Below are 16,031 nucleotides of genomic sequence, written 5' to 3'. Positions count from 1 at the left end.
ATTAAGGAGCCATTGGTCCTAAACAGTTGTGAGTATTTAGTTTAAAAAAAAAAGCTTGTAGATTTAGCACATAAAAAAACTGGAGGTTTTAGTCAAGCCTTTCCTAAATCAGGCCAACTGAAGCCTTTCAGTCTTGACTCTGGGAGCTGCTTAACCCACCATCTCTTCTAGATGTTGCGCCGTTGTCAAGGCAACAGAGAGCCGTTAACCAAACTTCTGCAGTTGGATTTCAACCGTAAGATTTTCACTTAATAAACGTTGATAAATGACGTTAAAAAGAAAATGGGATACGATGATTTGCGAATGGATTGGATCCGGGAGAGGGTCTCAGCCGGATTTAATTTAAAAAACTCTCCTGAATGTTTCGATGAACTGCTCAACCGTGGAGATGGCGAAGAAGAAATGAAAATTCTTCACTTTCTGGACCACGTCTCCGACGACGACTCACCGTCATTTCTTCTATTTTATAAAACGATCAGAGAGGAAAAAGTTGAAATTAAAGTTCCTTCGAGTAAGTATTGTTTGATAAAACTTTATTTCTGTACCGAGCTGCTTACTATTTAGTCAGATACATTTAGTATTCACAAATGTTTCAAATCTAACCAGACAACATTAGCTTATTAAAATCTAAGCAGCTTGAATGCAGGAACGTTGGACTCTTTTAGAACGGTTAAGATACTCAATTTCTAATTAGCATTTGTGCAGTTTCTCTAAGCACAACTTTCTGGACATTTATGATGCAAATATAGAAGAAGTTTTGTTCTGATTTCTTAAATGCATGAAAACTAAGAATTCCCACTGTTTTTGCCAGTAAATGCATCAACCAATGCCTTTCTTTGAGAAAAATAGAAATCACCCAAAGTTTAATTGTGTATTCTTTGATTAACTTCATTTTCATTTTGATTCAAAACTTCTGATTAAAAGAAAGCTATTTACATTATTATGTTATAGTCCCTAGAAAAAAAAATTCTCCACCCAATTCAGAATTAGAAGGAAAGACCTGACCTAAAAATATATATATATAAATTAAATTAACATCAGCAAATAGAATGCAAAAGCATGATTGTGTCATCTGCACTTCACAAAGTGAAATTGAGTTCTGAGCTTTTAAGGAAAACTCATGTTAAAACAAGTTGTTTTTTTTCTTTTAATGATTTCACTATTACCTCAGAGAAAATAGATGGCAGCACCTCGGAGAAAATTGATGAAGATCCCTCTGAGAAACCAGAGGAAGATACCTCAGAGAAAACAGATGAAGTCCCGTCAGAGAAAAAAGATGGCGACACCTCAGAGACAAAAGATGAAGACACCTCGGAGAAAAAGGTTGAAGACACCTCAGAGAAAAAGGTTGAAGACACCTTGGAGAAAAAGGTTGAAGACACCTCAGAGAAAAACATTGAAGATACCTCAGAGAAAACAGATGAAGACCCCTCAGATCCTGGCCAGACAGTCGCTGGTGAAACACAGGGCCCATCTGACTCAGAGGAGCCAAATGAGGAAACCTACGTAAGAGCTTATTGTAAAATCCTAAGTTGTGTATTAGTGATTATCAGTGCAATATTTTACATAAATTTTATGATGGCTGAATTTTTTTTAAGCTAATTTCTGTTGTGATATTTTTAGGTAACTGAAGTAAAAGTTGTATATCACACTGAGCTTCATGTAGCTGTAGATCGGCACTTAGAGCAATTTCTGAAAGCTCGGGTCTTCTACTTTCTCAGAAATACAAAGGGTAAGAGGACCATTTTATGCTAAAATATTCAAAATGGTTCAAGGATGAGGCATGAAAACATACTCAAATACTGTTTGTATTTTGAACAGATGCTATTGTTGAGCCACGTAGTATGACGGAGGCCAACATCCTAATGCCGAGGCTGTTTGACATTGGCATGCACAACGGAGACCCCGTGCAAGTGCTGCAGAGAAAACTTGTACATGTAAGTTTAATAAAACATGAGGGTCAGTAGCTGGATTGATGCTTAAGATATCAACAGCAGTATTTCCCTTTGTCGCCAATCGGACAGTTGTAAACATGATTAGCTTATGAAAATGAGAATGTTCCATTGTTGAAAATACTTTGTATAATTCAATATTTCTCTTCAGATGTACATACCCCTACTCACGGCACACCAGATGTCCAGTACTGGATCAGGTGTTCAGCACAAGGAGAAACCTCCTAAGGACAAGATTAGTAAAGATGGTGAAAAGAAAGAGAAAATTAAAAGTAAAGAAGATGAGAGTTTGGTTAAGTCAAGCGGGAAATTGATCCTTCGTGATGAACTGCTCAACAGAACACACAAGTTTTTGGGAGTGGTCAATTCAACTCTTCTGCGCCTTCAAATAGAAGGTTTGTTTTAATCATATCTTTTAATGGTAAAAGATGTAGAAATATTCAGCCATGTTAGATTAATGCTCATAAAACAAGCAGCCTCCAAATCAATTAGTCTCACAATCAACGTAACTGCAAAGAATACATTTTTTATCTCCCACTGAGCCATTTTTGTTTGAGACACAAAGAAAAAACCTTTTTCTCCATATTAACATTTATTCAGAGTCAATGCTAAAATTTACACTTGATCTACAGATAATAAAGGAAGAATGTGATAGTGCTAGTCATGAATGGAAACAATCAGTTTTTGACCCCCAACAATAGCAATTTCAGGTATGAAAAATGTTATAATAAAGAAAATTATGCAATGAGGATTAAATTTTTTTTTTGCTAGTGTAGAATCCCTTAATCAACATAATTTTCTCTGTATTCAATTTGTCGTAAAAGTATAAATTCCACATTATGAATTTGTCAACTCGGAGGATAGAATATTATCTTTTCCATGTCGTAGTCTGAATTAACAGAGAAACCAAAGTTACTCTGCTGCAGCTGATACTGTGGAGCTCTCACTGACCTGACAGGAGAAATGAAATGACATCTTCAGTGTCCCTCTAGGCCACATAACTGTCTCATGACTGGGACTTGACATCATTGTTAGTATTTAAACTTTAAGGCCAAGTTTTCTGGATTTCTAAATGAGCAAAGAGGACATTGGTTATATGACAGGTGTGGACATATATAAGATCGGAATAAACTTTTTGGAGCATGACTGTTAAAAGCCACATGATTCTCAAGCTATGAAACCTCACAATACCATCTGCTTGGGAAAAAGTTGTTATTTTTGAGAAGTTCTATTGTACGACCTGGAAGGGACCTAGAGCGTTTTTATTACATTTTTGAAAGATCACCCCTGAGGGATTTGTTTGCACTACAAAGATTTAGTAAAATATTTGAACTTATACAAGTAATCAAAAACAATCTTTTTTTTAGTTCTGTTTGTAGTTTTCATCATAGGTGGAAAAACAAAATATATTAACATTAAATCCATTCATGAAATAAAATTGAGTCTACATATTGAATGTATTCCCTAGATGAGGTTACACTCCAAATCCCTGAGATTGACCTGGATAAAGAGGTGGATGTGCTTCTCAATACTCCAGAGATGTTAGAGGCTTTGGAGCGGTGTGTGATGAACTGGCAGACTCAAATTACCTTTGTAATTGAGGAACAGCTGAACAAAAGACCACAGGTTGGAAATAATTACTTTTTTCATTAGAACCCAAAACTGTCTGAGAAGTGTCGGGACAAGCCAAGCATTTGCATTTGAAGGACTACCTTGTTTTGTTTAAAAAAACAAAACAAAACAAAAAACAAGGTGTGATCCACTGATCAATCTGAACGTTCACTTTTAATCTTCCCATAGGGACCAGGACCTATGGCTGAGATAGATCTTTGGCAGGAGCGCTCTTCTGTCTTTAATGCTCTGAGTGAGCAGCTTAAGCAGCCTGTGGCAGAGAAGATCTTTGAGGTGTTGAAGGCAGCGAATGCAGGCTGCCTTCACAACTTCAATGGAACGGTTGCTGAACTAACAAAATACCACATCGAGGCACACGATAATATACGCTTCCTTAGAACACTAGAGAGACACTTCATGGTAAAGATATAACTTTACATTATTCTTATTGAACATTTCTTACACTCAGACCATTTTTATAAAGACAGTTTGCAGTGAAGTCCATATTAGTTGTGATATAATCTCTGTCACGTCTGTCAAACTCATTACTATCTTTTGCAGAATTTGGCTGCAGGAGCCAACTTTGCTTTGATCTTGGAGACCATCCCTGATCTGATGGAGAGCTTGCAGATTATGTGGATGATCTCTCTTCACTATAACTCCAATGAAAGAATGGTCCCTCTAATGGAGCGTATTGCCTGGCAGTTGTGTGAGCAAGTGGCTCAAGGAGTTATTGTAACTTCAATATTCAGGTTCGTGTCCTCTCTTTCTCGTCTGCTTAACCTAGGGGAAAACAAGAGTCTCTTTCTGTGAACTGATTTTGATTGTAAAATATGAATGTGAAAGTATTATTTCAGGTTGAATTGGATTCACTAGAAGGGATTTGAACTGTGCAACTGAATAAGGTCGACTTTTTTTTTTTGAAAGATGTCCAGAGAAAAATGTATTTCTAATTTTCCTGAATATAATTAAATTGGATTGAACTGAAGTTTGTAGCTTTAAAACTGGTTAAAATGCTCTACATGTAATGCTATTATTTGTCAGTACTTTATCAATGTTCTTTATTTGTGAAATTGGTTACATTTTAACTTAAATATTATGTCTTGAACAGAGAAAACAGAGAAGAAGCGAAGACCAGAGTGCTTGAAGCAAAACAGGTTCTGGAGCAATGGAAGTCGTCGTATTTTGAGATGCGAAGTCAAATTGAAAAACTACACCAAACTCCTCACTGGGACTTTGATCGCATAAGACTGTTTGAAAGATCTAATTACATGGCTTCGGTCTGCCAGGACCTGGGTAGGGTTTTTCAGGTCAGTGAACATATGTATTTTCCTAATCTTGCGTTAATAAAACCCAAGTTTACATAAGAACTCTATGTACAACTATACTGGTTTTAAAAAAAGCATTGTTCTGGACGGTTTAGGCTTTGGAGGAGTTCAACAACGTCTTTGGTCCAGAACTGAAAGGAGACAGACGCGTTAACGAGTTACTGAAAGAAGTGAACGAGCTAGTTTTGCCCTTCCAGGATGTTACCTTCAATCCTTTCAGCATATCAAAGAAAGCCAGCTGGAGAATGATTATTCAAGATTTTGAAAATACAATCGAGGTCAGTTAAGAAAATTCTAAATAATTGTAACAATTTGGAATACTATTTTATTTTGTGAAAATTCACATATTGTTTGCTGCCTCCATTTTGTCAAGCTGATTCTTTTTTCTTTAGAATATCGACAAAAGGGTCATCGACTTTGTTGATTTGTCTTTTAACACTCTGCACTTCTCGGCCGCTGCCTTTGAGTTGCTGCAGAAATTCCAAAAAATCAGCACTAGAAAAGCCATCAACAACCATTTGAAGAGAAAATTTAATGATATCCTGACCCAGTACTGCAGAGAGGTATTGTACTTTAAATGTAAGGAGTTGATTGCTTTGAATGTTTTGTCAGAGAGTCATTTTCATCAAAGCCTCAACTGCAGAACAGTTAACACATAGTCCAAACTGAATTAAATATTGTTGTTCAAATAGTTATGAAATGTAGTTTCATTCAGTTCTATTTAGTAACTGTACAAAAAGGGGAAAAGAAAGGAGCATGGCTTGTCCACTCAGTGTAGGTGTTTGATAACTTTTTTGTTTTTATTTTTGATAGACCCTCAGCAAGCATGTTTTGCTCCTGTTCTAGGTGGATAGCATAAGTGAAATCTTTGAAGCAGAGAAGGACCATCCTCAACTGACAAAAAATGAGCCTCCTGTTGCCGGAGCTATAAGATGGGCTCGAGCTCTTGCCCGCCGCATCAAAAAAACCATTCTGCCCTTCCTGAAAGTTCCAGAAATGCTCAACAGTGAACAGACATCATTGGTGAAGCATTTTACAGTGTCATTTTTTTTTTAGACTAACTGTAAATGTTCAGGTAGCCATCATGTACTGGAACCATTTGTTACCTCTACTGTATTGCTCTCAGGCAAAGCGCAAGTATGAGACAATGGCAATGGAGCTGAAAGGCTACGAGACGATTAAGTACGAGTCTTGGCTGGAAGAAACAGAGGGCAAATTATTATCACTCATGAAAAAAAAATTGTTGACTGCTAAAAAAATCGAAGAGGTGGTAAGGGATGTTATTTATGATGGAGTATTAGGGCCAGGCTATGAGGATTTTTAATTTTTTAGTTACTAGAATAAAGTCCTTATATCAGCAGAATAAAGACGCAAAATTACCAGAAGAATATAGTTAAATTATGAGAAAAAAAGCTGTTTTAATGAGAAAAAACTTGCACAGCATGATCAAACCTGACCAGTTCAGCCATGTGATTCTTTTTTTGAAATAGATGCAGTCATTTACACAGTTGTTTCGATGTCCTGCTACTGATAATAATTCAATGCTGATGTGTTTAAGTGTCAAGAATATCCTCATTTGTAAAAACTGATACCAAAGCATAACTTTAAATGCTCAATATTCCTCATTTAAATTTTTTGTTATTTTGTTATGAAGGAGTTCTTCATAACAAAATAATGTTATGAAAAACATTGTTCTTCATAACATTATTATGAAGAATAATAATGTTATTCTTCGTAATTTATTATGTTATTCTTAAGAATAATGCTATTAAGAATAATAACATTATTCTTAATAATAATGTTATTATGAATAACATTAACATATCTTCATTATTATGAAGAATAACATTAATAGTAATGTTATTCTTCAACTACTTCATTCTACTAATATTCTGACTTTCTTCTGGTAATATTACAACTTTAGTCTCACAATATCACAACTTTATCATATTATTACAACTTTATTCTCATATTTCAGGTTTATTTTTGTATGAATTTATTCTAATAATAATAATATAACTTTATTCTCATAACATGACTTTATTCTCATAATTTTATGACTTTATTTTGGTAAATCCACAAACAATCATGGAAGATGGCTATATGTACTGAGCCAGGTTCTGCTGGAGGTTTCTTCCATTTAAAGGAGAGATTTTCCTCTCCATTGTCGCTACACTCATTCTCGGTACAAGAGATTGTCTCAACACAACGCGAGTGATTTTTCTGCTGCTTGTGACATGATATAATCTGCTGGGTCTCCTTAGATAGAAACTTTTAAATGACTTTGAATAGTTATCTGAGTTTACTGCACTCTTTATAACTAGAATCAATTGGAATGCATGTGTGGCTGAAATGAAATTATTTTTTTGTGAAGTTCCTTGAGACCACATTTGTTGTGAATTGGCGCTATAGAAATAAAGTGAATTGTTACGACTTTATTCTAGTAATACGATCTTTTTTTTTTCTTAGCTTGGCCTTGATACTCCATCATAGTCACTAAATTAATACAAGTATTAATTTGTTTTATTTTAAAATGTAGTCCTAAAACAAATGCCTTCTTGTCATTTTTAGGGATCAAATGCACCTGAAGCAAGCCAGAAAAAGAATGTGAAATACACTGTAAACTTTGCTCCAGAAATCAAGGAAATAATTTCTGAAACAAACTACCTTGTAGGTTTGGGCTTCTTTGTGCCTAAGCTGGCTGAAAATGTGGCTCTTCTAGAGAACACTCTCATCAGGTGATGGCTCTCACTAAATCAGATCTTATTCAAATTGCTTAAACCACACTCTTCTATCTGCCTCTTCACATGTGTTGATTTTAATTTTAGGTATGTGGACGATCTGAACAAATTTGTCAGGCGGTATCATTCTGTGATGGACACTCTGAGCGAGGGTCAAGTCATTATGCTGGCACCACAAATACAGGAAGTCACAAAAGGGATGCAGTATGGATGCAAACGACTCAACTGGAATTCTTTGGGTACTTTAATTCAGAAACCGCCACTTTGTTAGCTACTTGGTGCTTGGTTCTTAGTACTCAGGACTCACTTTTTTATTCAGAACTGTCTTAATTGCTTGTGCCATTGACTCAGCAATTTACTGTAAAGATTTCTTAGAGAACATACCTGATATAATCACCCAGATACAATTACCAGCTGTGCATTCATTACGAGAATGCACAGACCATAGACCACATCCCTAAGTGTTGTGGAGATTGTTGGAGTAGTGTGAATATTTATCGTAACATTATCGTGTTCAAAAAAACTTGAAGATGGCCTATGTATCTTTGTATAAAAATGTTTTTTACATATTTGGGAAAACTGTCATAATGTTGTGTTCTCATGTTGTGAGAAAGATAATGTGTGAAAAGATCAAGCTCCTCCACCTCTTCCCAGTACTACTGTTGAGATAATGCACCGCTCCTGGTCAAAAACAACCAATCAGGGCCAAGAGGAGTGTCTTAGTGCCATCAATTATCCTAGTGTATGTGCTGCTCAATGTGCTTATGGCAAAGAAACAATTTACTGTTACAGGAAAACTGTTTATCCGCTGTCATTGGATAAACGATGACCACGAATATGTGTGTATGTGTGTGAGACAGGGAGATCACCATCTAATCAAAACAAGTTAATCAAATACATAAAAACATTAAATATCAATATATTATTAAAGTTATTCAACAAATGGATAGAATATGTAGAGAAGGACCAACAAAATCCAGGAACAAGTGCAAAACATACGGTCTTTTGCTCAGTTGAAGGCCAATAAGTAAAATGTAACATTTCAGACAATATTTAAAAACCGCCATTGATGGCAATACAACAAAACAACCTAAATTTGGAACCTAATATCTCCACCCAAGACACCACACAAAGGATAATAATCGTCACTGCAAATGGAGCTGGCCAATCACTGCAAGTAAAGCCAATCCATCTGCAACTCTCTGTTCTGGCAAACCTCACTGCTTGTCCAGCTGGCTCAGTGAGTTCCTCTCCTTCAGGAGCAGGTATCAAATCATGACACGAATGATAAAGTTAAAACTGATTGAATAAAAGCACTAAAAATTGATGTCATTATTTGTTTGCTTTTTTCAATCTGGAAATTATATTTGTGACACTGCACTTGGTCATGTTCTTTCTTACAGGAAACAGGGTGTCAAGAAAATATCCACTCCATTGCACACCCCATAGACCTTACTATCTGAATACTCACTGACGAGGCAGACTTTTGTATGCCTGGGCAAATTATTAATATTTAAAAACAAAAGTTCCAAATGCCTTAATTTCCTTTTTGTACTCAATCTGGCGCTTAGTTTGAACTTCAGCAAGCCAACTTCACAACATCTGAATTCCTAAGTTGAGAGAAGGACAGATTCCCTATTTCTGTGAACAAGCAATTAAACAAGTGTATCTGAATAAGTGGTCAGTGATTATATATGTGAAAGATGATATATCCACATTGGGGAAATGTATATGCATGATATGTGTTTGGTTTCAGGTATACAGGACTTCATCAACCAAGGTTTACAGAACCTCTCTAAATTTGAATCTCTGGTCAAGCAGATTTTGAACAACGAGAAGGAAATAGAATCCAAGTTACAATTAATAATGATGTCCAACATGTTAAAATTTCCAGCACCAGACACATCAAGCGATGTACCAGGTAGACATATTTTATTTATTTGCTGTACGAATAAGGCTTTTTAAGAATGTAAAAATGTTATATAGTGTACTCTGTTTCAAAGGTCTCAAGGAGTTCTGCAGACGCATTGAGCTTGAACGGGTCAAGACATTGGTTTTACCTATTAGTAAATACACTGACATTGGTTTCCTCATCACTAAGACTGAACATTTGATCCTGGGAACCAGCAGCGGAAAAGCCAAATCTATGGCAAATTACTACACTCACTGGGAGCGCAAAGTGTTTGACTCTATAGTAAAGATGGTGGTGAGGTAATCACTTGAAATATATTTTGTTAAAGTCTTATTCTCTTTTTAGAAACCACAGTTCTGTCTGTCCTGTCTTTCATATTGACTTTGCTTTAAGGAGCATTAAGGAGTTCGACATGGCGCTCCTGGGAAAAACACCTTTGTTTCAAATTGATGCCATCCTGTCTGCGCCCAAGATTGTGTCACAGCCCCAAAGTAATGAAATCTATTGGGTGATCATGCAATGCATTAGAGAATGTATTGAGTGCACTAAAGTAAGGTCATCACAATTTTTAAACAATTTTATTAAAATGAAAATAATTTTCTTTTCTAACTGTGGCCATATTTCTATGTTAAGCGGTTTCCACGCTGGATGAATGGGACCTGCATCGAATGCCCACCGCAGCAAGTGTATGGTGAGGAGGAGTTAGTAACGATATCCTTCCTTAGCGACGTCTGGCTTGACCCCTCGCTAAAAGAGACTGCTACGACAACTTCTGAAAACATCAAGCGACTTCTAATCTCCATGGAACGGTACCTAAACACCTGGAAACACTATCGAGCCCTTTGGGAAAAGAACAGAACCATTGTCAATGAAACGTTTGCAGCAAAGAACCCATCCTGTGCTATGTACGATGATAAGCTACAGTTCCTAAGTAACATTAAGCATAAAGTGATGCAGGAACCTCGATTCAAGGCCAAGTACAGTATCTATCTGAACCTGGAACCACTGGTGAACACAATGCAGGAACTCGCTGAGTCCTGGATTATTTCACTTAGTAGCTTTCTAAATAAGCCTGCTAAGGAGGATCTCTTCAGCTTGAAGGACGAACTCATGGTGCGTTTTTCAATACACTTCAATGCTTCCATAGTCAAAATTCATATTTTTAATAACATCTGTGTCTACAAAAAAACAGCAATTCGACAAGAAGCTGAAGAAAAGCCCTGAGACGTTTGATGACCTGAAGAGTGTGCTGTCCACCATTTCAGACATTAGGGCCATGTCTTTAGAAGTGGAAATCAGATACACTGATATCCAGGAAAAATACAGAACTCTGGCCATGCACAACGTGAAGGTAATGTGTCAGATATTTGACTGCTATTGAAAAAACTGCATTGTTTAACTTGTTAAATGTATTGTCACGCTTGCATTCTAGATTGGCGAAGATGAACAGGATCTAGTTGCCAAAATTGCGCGTATTTGGAATGATCTTTTTGTTGAAGCTAGAGAAGTGGATGAAAGTCTAGCAGAAGTCAAAAAGTCATTTACTGATGTAAGGCATGAAAAACTCAAACAAGCCACACAAAAATAAAATCTAATTTTAACAAGTTTTCCTGCAAATGTATTCATACCATTTGAAGTTTTGATGTATCACAACATAAACCTTCAATGCAATTCGAATTTTATTTTATTTTACATTACATAACCAACAACAAACTTATAAATCCAAAAGAAATGTTTGGAGCTCAACAAAATTGGTGATTAATTATAGAGAGCAAGTACAGGAATACATGAGGATTGAATTTTTACACAAATTTTAGGTCCAGTAGTCCTCTTAGACTGTTTTCTGAAAAAAGTCCTCTCTGTCCGATATGTTTATTCATTTACTTCTGATAGTTGCAACAGTGATCTGTAAGATGTTAAAGCAATGTCACTTGTTAAAACAAGTGACATTTCTTTATTCCCTATCCATCTGCTCTGGACTTTATTTATGACATAAATAAATTTGAATAATTTTCAGAGTAAAGGAAGCCTAATATAAAAGTGTTAAGTGTAAATTTTTGTTCTTGTAGAATGTTCTAACAGCCTTGTAGAATTTTTGTTCCACTTCACATTTACTCATTGCTTCGTGCTGAGTTATTCCAGTAAAATACAGCGAAGTCTGTGGGTGTAATGTGATCAAATGTGATCAATAAGTATGAATACTTTTGCCAGGCATTGTACTTTGCAAAGTTATACCTATGTAGTACCCTATGAATGCACTTTCTGTTCTCTGTGTTACTTTTAAAGATTACAAAGAACAAGATTGAAGAATTTAAACAGGAACTGCTTATTTTTGCTGAAAGCTTCAACCTTCACGGTCCTGGATCTGTGGGAGATAATTTGGATAAAGGTGCTTGGATGATTCATGGTTTTGTAATTTCTTTTTTTTTTTTTTTTTTTTAATGCTACGCTATTCTTGTTTCCAGGACTAATAATAATGGCTAACTACGAGGCGGACTTAGCCAAAATAGAAGCAGAACGGTATGACCTCACCAATGCTGAAAAACTGTTAAACCTACCAGTCACCATGTATCCAGAGGCTACCAAGATTCAGAAAGAAATGCAGGGATTGAGACAGATATATAATGTTTTTGAGGCCCAGAAGGTGGGACAGTGTTGCTGTCAGTGAAGAACTGAAATTGCAGGTGTTCTTGAGGTTGTCAAGTTGTTCATGAGATGGTCTGGTTTTTTTTTTTAGAAAGCAAAAGCAACGTGGTCTGAGACGTTGTGGGTCGATTTAGACATGCAGGTGCTACAGGACGGCATAGAGGGTTTCATCAAAAGATTTAGAAGGCTGCCTAAAGATGTGCGGACTTTACCCGTGGCCTTCTATCTAGATGCATGTATGAAGGAGTTCAAAGAATCTTTGCCGCTTTTGCTAGACCTGAAGAATGAAGCCCTTAGAGACAGGTTAGTGTGAATGCATTTAAATGATTAAATTCCATCATACTTTATTATTGTGTTTACACAGAATGTTTAGTCATGGTCAATAAATGTATATATTATTGAAACGTTTGGTTATTTTAGTAACTTAGTTCACTAAGCAAAATACATTATGTAGGTTAGTTACACACAGACAGATGTTTTGAAGCGTTTATTTCTTGTAATTCTAACAATTTTCCACTTGCACCTAATGAAAACACAGCTTTTAAGATTAGACCATTATATATGACCAATTAAAAACAAATTTTTAATACAGAATTATGAGCTTAGTGAAAAGTGGTTTTAATATTTGTTTAAACATAGTTATTTTCAAAAGGTACATTTAAACTGACAAAAGAGCCTCAGCGGAACACATGTTCTAATTTATTGAATATGAAAATATTCTCTTAATACAATTGAGAAGGGAATACGTTTGTGGGCTGTACAACAAAATTGTTGTGAGCAAGTTTTTATATTTCAGGCACTGGAAGGAGTTAATGGAAAGGACCGGTACCATGTTTGAGATGAATCCAGAGAACTTTACTCTGCAGAACATGTTTGCTATGGAGTTGCACAAATATGCTAATGTGATAGGTGACATTGTCACCTCTGCTGTAAAAGAGCTGAGTATTGAGAAGGTAACCTTTCCCTCAATTTAACATATCCAGCTGAACTTCAAATTTGATCTATATCAGTTTACAATTGAAACTAGTAATTGTGGACAAATCATATACTGCATGTTTTTGCTTTTTTTATTTGTATGCTTTTAGGGAGTTACAGCAGTATCAGAAGTCTGGGACAATATGAGGTTTAACGTGCAGACGTATTTCAAAGGCACCAAGGAGCATGGTGTTATTCTAGGTGTTGTAGATGAGATCCTACTGAATGTGGACAATGATGTCATGAACTTACAGAGTATGGCTGGCAGCCGTTTTGTTGGACCTTTCCTTAATGTTATACAGAGGTGGGAAAAAGATCTGTCGCTCATTTGTGAGACAATAGAGGTGGGTAAACCCATTTTAGTATTTCTTATTTTTCTCTTATGTTATAAGCACACAACATGGTATGGTTTATTAGGGTTTTATGTGACAGGCCAACAAAAAGTGAAAATGTTTGTGAAGTTAAAGGGAAATGATACATGGATTTAAATTCCATCCATCCATCCATCCATCCATCCATCCATCCATCCATCCATCCATCCATCCATCCATCCATCCATCTTCTTCCGCCTAGATTTCCCTCTCCCCAGTCACTTGTTCCAGCTCCTCTGGAGGAACCTCAAGGCGTTCCCAGGCCAACCGAGAAACATAGTCCATCCAAGGTGTCCTGCGTCTTCCCCTGGGCCTCCTCCAGGTTGGACATGCCCGGAACACCTTACCAGGGAGGTGTCCAAGAGGCATCCTAACCAGATGCCCGAGCCACCTCAACTGGCTCCTCTCGACGTGAAGGAGCAGCGGCTCTACTCTGAGTCCCTCCCGGATGACTGAGCTTCTCACCCTATCTCTTCGGGAGAGCTCAGACACTCTGCGGAGAAAACTAATTTCGGTCGCTTGTATCCATGACCCAGGGCTAAACCGTAGATGAGGGTAGGAATGTAGATTGACCAATAACTCAAGAGCTTTGCTTTTTGACTCAGCTCTCTCTTCACCAAGACAGACAGGTACAGCGCCCGCTTCACCTGTCAATCTCCAGCTCCATTTTCCCTCATTTGATCCAGAGATACTTAAACTCCTCCACTTCGGGCAGGACATCCTCCCCGACCCGGAGAAGGGACTCTACCCTTTTCCGGCTCAAGACCATGGCTTTAGATTTGGAGGCACTGATCCTCATCCCAGCTGCTTCACCCTCAGCCACGAACCGCTCCAGGGAAAGTTGTGGATCATGACCTGATTAAGCCAGTAGAACCACATCATCTGCTAAAAGCAGAGATGCGATCCTAAGGCCACCAAAACATATCCCCACAACACCTTGGCTGCACCTAGAAATTCTGTCCATAAAATAAAAGATTTTATTCAAATCTTGGTTTGAATAAAACCTATTCTGTTGGTGACAATTGTCACCAACAGAATTGGTGATAAAAGGCAGCTGTGGCGGAGTCCAATTCTCACCAGAAATGAGCCTGACTTACTGCTGGCGATGCAGACCAGACTCTGGCACCGGTTGTACAGGGACCTAATAGCCCTTATCAAAGGGCCCCGCACCCTATACTCCCGGAGCACAGTAAATCTTTTATTTTTAATGTTAACAAAATATAAAACAGTCAAGGCATATGAATATCTTATTATGGCAATGTATAAGTCTTTACTGTATCCATTCAAAGGCAAACTGACGGAAAGGTCTTTTTATAGATATGGCTGGTTGTACAGCGAAAGTGGATGTACCTGGAGAGCATATTCATTGGTGGAGACATTCGCTCGCAGTTACCTGAAGAAGCTAAGAAGTTTGATAATATTGACAAGAAGTTTAAAGAAGTGAGCTACACTTTGATATATTTTGATCAAAGCAGAGTACGTTGTGAATGGACTTATACAATTAATATCTTTTTCAATTCTTTGTAGATAATGACTGACACAGAGAAGATTCCAAATATTAAGCATTGCTGCCTGGGTCCTAGTCGGCTAACAGACCTACAGGCCTTGAGTCTTGGTCTAGAGAGGTGCCAGAAGAGCCTTAATGACTACCTGGACTCCAAACGAAATGCATTCCCGCGTTTTTTCTTTATCTCTGATGATGAACTGCTCAGTATTCTTGGGAGTAGTGACCCTGCTTGTGTTCAGGAACACATGATCAAGGTGACAGGTCATTTCACAAGATAAACTAAATATAAATCATTATTTTCAATATAGTACCCCTGTCATACTTTCAATGCATTTGGAAAACATTATGCCATACTTGGTAAGACTCCCAGACTGCCTTCAAATGAATGTTACACAATTTGATAACCAGAAAAACCCGCCTTCCTGTGACGTAGACTAAGTGGGTATTAATATAGCCAGTCATAGAACAGCTGAATATTGGGATTTTCAACCAATTGATTATAAGGTTACATAAATCTTTTACAGTGGAATATCATGAAAAGGGACACATGGACTTCATAGACACCATACAGGTTGATTGTCCACAAATGTAATACATCACACTGAAGGTGTTTTTAAATTCACCAGCATACTTGGCAGGAAAAAAAGGCACTTCACTGCTCCTTTAGAGAAGAAGAGAAAAACTGCTCACCATGTTTGTAAATCCTGTTACTGATGTTCTTTTTTTGCCTTTATTGTTGGACAAGATGTACGACAACATAGCTTCACTAAAATTCGACGTGGAAACCAGTGGCGAGACAGTAGTTGCTGCCATGGTGTCTGCTGAAGGTGAGGTGATGGAGTTTAGGAGCTACGTCCCAGTGGAGGGAAGGGTGGAAGAGTGGATGTTGGCAGTACTTCAGGAGATGCGGAGAACTAACAGGCTTATCACTAAGGAAGCAATCTTTTGCTATTGTGAAGACAAGAGTAGGTAAGTGTTAACACATAGA

The 16,031-nt window shown here is 37.2% G+C and overlaps 1 protein-coding gene across 1 annotated transcript in view; it reads left to right on the top strand.

The window, feature by feature from the left end:
* Positions 1–207: 207 nt before the first annotated feature.
* Positions 208–16,031, top strand: part of dnah10 (dynein axonemal heavy chain 10) — a 34,685-nt gene continuing 18,861 nt past the window's right edge. Inside the window, exons 1-29 of the mRNA XM_032579416.1 lie at positions 208–511; positions 1,172–1,506; positions 1,624–1,732; positions 1,822–1,937; positions 2,104–2,347; positions 3,421–3,578; positions 3,753–3,983; positions 4,125–4,315; positions 4,675–4,873; positions 4,987–5,169; positions 5,284–5,454; positions 5,738–5,914; positions 6,018–6,161; positions 7,463–7,629; positions 7,720–7,871; positions 9,389–9,553; positions 9,636–9,843; positions 9,938–10,094; positions 10,178–10,657; positions 10,737–10,895; positions 10,977–11,093; positions 11,831–11,933; positions 12,010–12,188; positions 12,282–12,493; positions 12,987–13,143; positions 13,276–13,509; positions 14,854–14,976; positions 15,064–15,297; positions 15,789–16,012. Coding sequence (XP_032435307.1) covers positions 283–511; positions 1,172–1,506; positions 1,624–1,732; positions 1,822–1,937; positions 2,104–2,347; positions 3,421–3,578; positions 3,753–3,983; positions 4,125–4,315; positions 4,675–4,873; positions 4,987–5,169; positions 5,284–5,454; positions 5,738–5,914; positions 6,018–6,161; positions 7,463–7,629; positions 7,720–7,871; positions 9,389–9,553; positions 9,636–9,843; positions 9,938–10,094; positions 10,178–10,657; positions 10,737–10,895; positions 10,977–11,093; positions 11,831–11,933; positions 12,010–12,188; positions 12,282–12,493; positions 12,987–13,143; positions 13,276–13,509; positions 14,854–14,976; positions 15,064–15,297; positions 15,789–16,012 — 5,558 coding nt within the window. The 5' untranslated portion in view covers positions 208–282. The remainder of the gene's footprint in view (positions 512–1,171; positions 1,507–1,623; positions 1,733–1,821; positions 1,938–2,103; positions 2,348–3,420; positions 3,579–3,752; positions 3,984–4,124; positions 4,316–4,674; positions 4,874–4,986; positions 5,170–5,283; positions 5,455–5,737; positions 5,915–6,017; positions 6,162–7,462; positions 7,630–7,719; positions 7,872–9,388; positions 9,554–9,635; positions 9,844–9,937; positions 10,095–10,177; positions 10,658–10,736; positions 10,896–10,976; positions 11,094–11,830; positions 11,934–12,009; positions 12,189–12,281; positions 12,494–12,986; positions 13,144–13,275; positions 13,510–14,853; positions 14,977–15,063; positions 15,298–15,788; positions 16,013–16,031) is intronic.

This window comes from Xiphophorus hellerii, chromosome 12 (genome assembly GCF_003331165.1).
Source record: "Xiphophorus hellerii strain 12219 chromosome 12, Xiphophorus_hellerii-4.1, whole genome shotgun sequence".
Taxonomy (NCBI): domain Eukaryota; kingdom Metazoa; phylum Chordata; class Actinopteri; order Cyprinodontiformes; family Poeciliidae; genus Xiphophorus; species Xiphophorus hellerii.
This window is presented reverse-complemented; position numbering and strand designations above follow the sequence as displayed.